At 35.9% G+C, this 2,556-nt stretch overlaps 1 protein-coding gene across 1 annotated transcript in view; it reads left to right on the forward strand.

Moving 5' to 3' along the window:
• LOC107556997 (wiskott-Aldrich syndrome protein family member 1-like) overlaps nt 1-2,556 on the forward strand; it is an 87,610-nt gene that overhangs the window by 50,698 nt on the left and 34,356 nt on the right. Inside the window, exons 2-3 of the mRNA XM_016240278.1 lie at nt 582-741; nt 2,303-2,437. Of these exons, the coding sequence (XP_016095764.1) occupies nt 609-741; nt 2,303-2,437 (268 nt within the window). The 5' untranslated portion in view covers nt 582-608. The remainder of the gene's footprint in view (nt 1-581; nt 742-2,302; nt 2,438-2,556) is intronic.

Here is a 2,556-nt window from a genome sequence, read left to right on the forward strand (position 1 = left end):
GTGTGTGTGTGTGTGTGTGAGAGAGAGAGTCTGTCTGTGTGTGTGTGTGTAAAAATGGTATATAAAAATTAATTAAATAAAGATTGCAGAAAGTTTTTTTATAGTATTAGGGTTGTTACAGCATGTAACTAGTTGCAATAGAAATGCAAATTTAAAAATATGATTTTTACTTAATATAATATAATATCATTATTTATTTCAACAGATAATGTTGAACAGACAGTGTAAAGTCTGTGATTGTTGGCTCTGATGGTTCAGTGTGAGATTGTTGTGAACTGATTTGTGGAATCTTTCGCTCTTAATGTGATTATTTCTGTCTGAGCTTGATTCTCACCGCTCTCTCTCTCTCTGTCTCTCTCTGTCTGTCTGTCTCTCTCTGTCTCTCTCTCTCTCTCTCTCTCTCTCTGTCTCTCCCTCTGTCTGTCTGTCTCTCTCCCTCTGTCTGTCTCTCTCTGTCTCTCTCTCTCTGTCTCTCTGTCTCTCCCTCTGTCTGTCTGTCTCTCTCTCTCTCTCTCTCTCTCTCTCTCTGTCTCTCTGTCTCTCTCTCTCTCTCTCTCTCTCTCTCTCTCTCTCTCTCTCAGGTGTGGTGAGCGAGCGAGAGCGTCAGGATGCCGCTGGTCAAGCGCAGTATCGAGCCTCGTCACCTGTGTCACACAGCTCTGCCACACAGCATCAAGAACGAGCTGGAGTGTGTGACCAACATCTCTCTGGCCAACGTGATCCGACAGCTGAGCAGCCTGAGTGAGTCCAGCTCTCCACAAACACAGACTTCTGGCTCCAAATCCACAGCACTTTTCATATGCCACATCTGCAGTGGCGTACAATAGTGTAGTGTAATTATTTGTGACCCTGGAGCACAAAAGCAGTTTTAAAGAGTTAGTTCACCCATAAATTACTCACCCTCAAGGCATGCTAGGTGTATATGACTTTCTTCTTTCAGACGAATCCAGTCGGAGTTATATAAAAAATTGTCTTTGATCTTTAAAGCTGTCTTATGACTGGTTTTGTGCTCCAGGGTCACATTTATATTTAGCATAAAACTAATAATAAATACATCTTATTATTTAATTTAATTTATTAACTTTAATTTGTTTTTCATTATTTATTTATTTATTTTTAATACGATATACTATATAATATTATATAATTGATATGCATCATTTTATCGAATTTTTCATAAATCGTATTATTTTTCTCTCTCTCTCTCTATATATATATAGAAGTCATTAACTTGTATTTTAAATTGTGAAATATTTATTCATTAAATGATAACAATTGTTGTACTGGAAAAAATAAGAATTGGAAGAAAAGAGAATTAGAATTTTCCATGAAACATTTTTATTATATTTTATTTTATATATTTATATCAGTGGCGAGCGGTGACTTTTGTAACCAGGTATGCTGAGTGATAAGATTAAGCCCCCCTCCTCATAGCTTTTAAGACACACTCAAAGAGGAAAACACTGTGGCGATTAAAAAGTATGCACGTTCCTACTCTATTTGTAAATGAAATTCATCTCCAATCCTTCTTTTATAGTTTCAGGTAGTTATTCGAATGCTAGAAAACAGCTGCTTTTCCGAGTAAAACCCGCCAAATGATGGAGTTACTTTATGATACATAATATTCAGAGGGTGGGGAGATGGGGGATTCCCCCGCACTATAGGTCTCTGCATCGACTGAATGCTTTTTTAAATTGTATTTATATTTATTTATTTATTTATTAATTCATTTATTTTTATTCCCGGGGGAATAGGAGTTAAAACTCCCACCAGGGTGACACTACTCCAATAACAGACCATGCAAAATACAAAAAAATAAATAAACAAAATAATAATAATAATATCTTTAAAATATTGCCAAGTAACGTTGCAAAAAATAAAATCAGAAAATGACTTTAATTGTAAGCGACACAAGTATACAGAAAATATACAGTTATGATGTTTTTTTTTTTCGTATGATTTAGTCGAGTTTCGGCAGTCGAGATCGAGATCGAGTTATTATTATCTCTCTCTGTTAACTTTTTTTTTTTTAACTTTTTGTTGCCTAATTTGTTTTTCATAATTTTTTATTATGTATTACAATATTTATTCATTATGATAACATTTGTTGAACTGCCTTAAATTGATGCTGATTTAAATAAAAATTAATTTGATCATTTACTCATTTTATTACAGTAATGAGAATCACATTTAGAATCATGAGAAGAACTAAAACTGAGGTTAATTATGATGAAAATAAAGTACTGTTAGTTTTGATTCGGCGTGTGTGTCTATAATCCGCCGCTGGTTTGTGTGTGTTCAGGTAAATATGCGGAGGATTTGTTCGGCGAGCTCTTTAATGAAGCTCATTCCTTCTCATTTCGAGTGAATTCACTTCAGGAGAGAGTCGACCGCCTGTCAATCAGCGTCACTCAACTCGACCCCAAAGAGGAGGAGTGTGAGTAACACACACACACACACACACACACACACACACACACACAAACTCGCGCACACACACACACACACACACACTCACTCTCGCACTCACACACACACACACACACACACACACAC

Source organism: Sinocyclocheilus grahami, unplaced genomic scaffold, assembly GCF_001515645.1.
Source record: "Sinocyclocheilus grahami isolate Dianchi unplaced genomic scaffold, SAMN03320097.WGS_v1.1 scaffold587.1, whole genome shotgun sequence".
In the NCBI taxonomy this organism is placed as follows: Eukaryota; Metazoa; Chordata; class Actinopteri; order Cypriniformes; family Cyprinidae; genus Sinocyclocheilus; species Sinocyclocheilus grahami.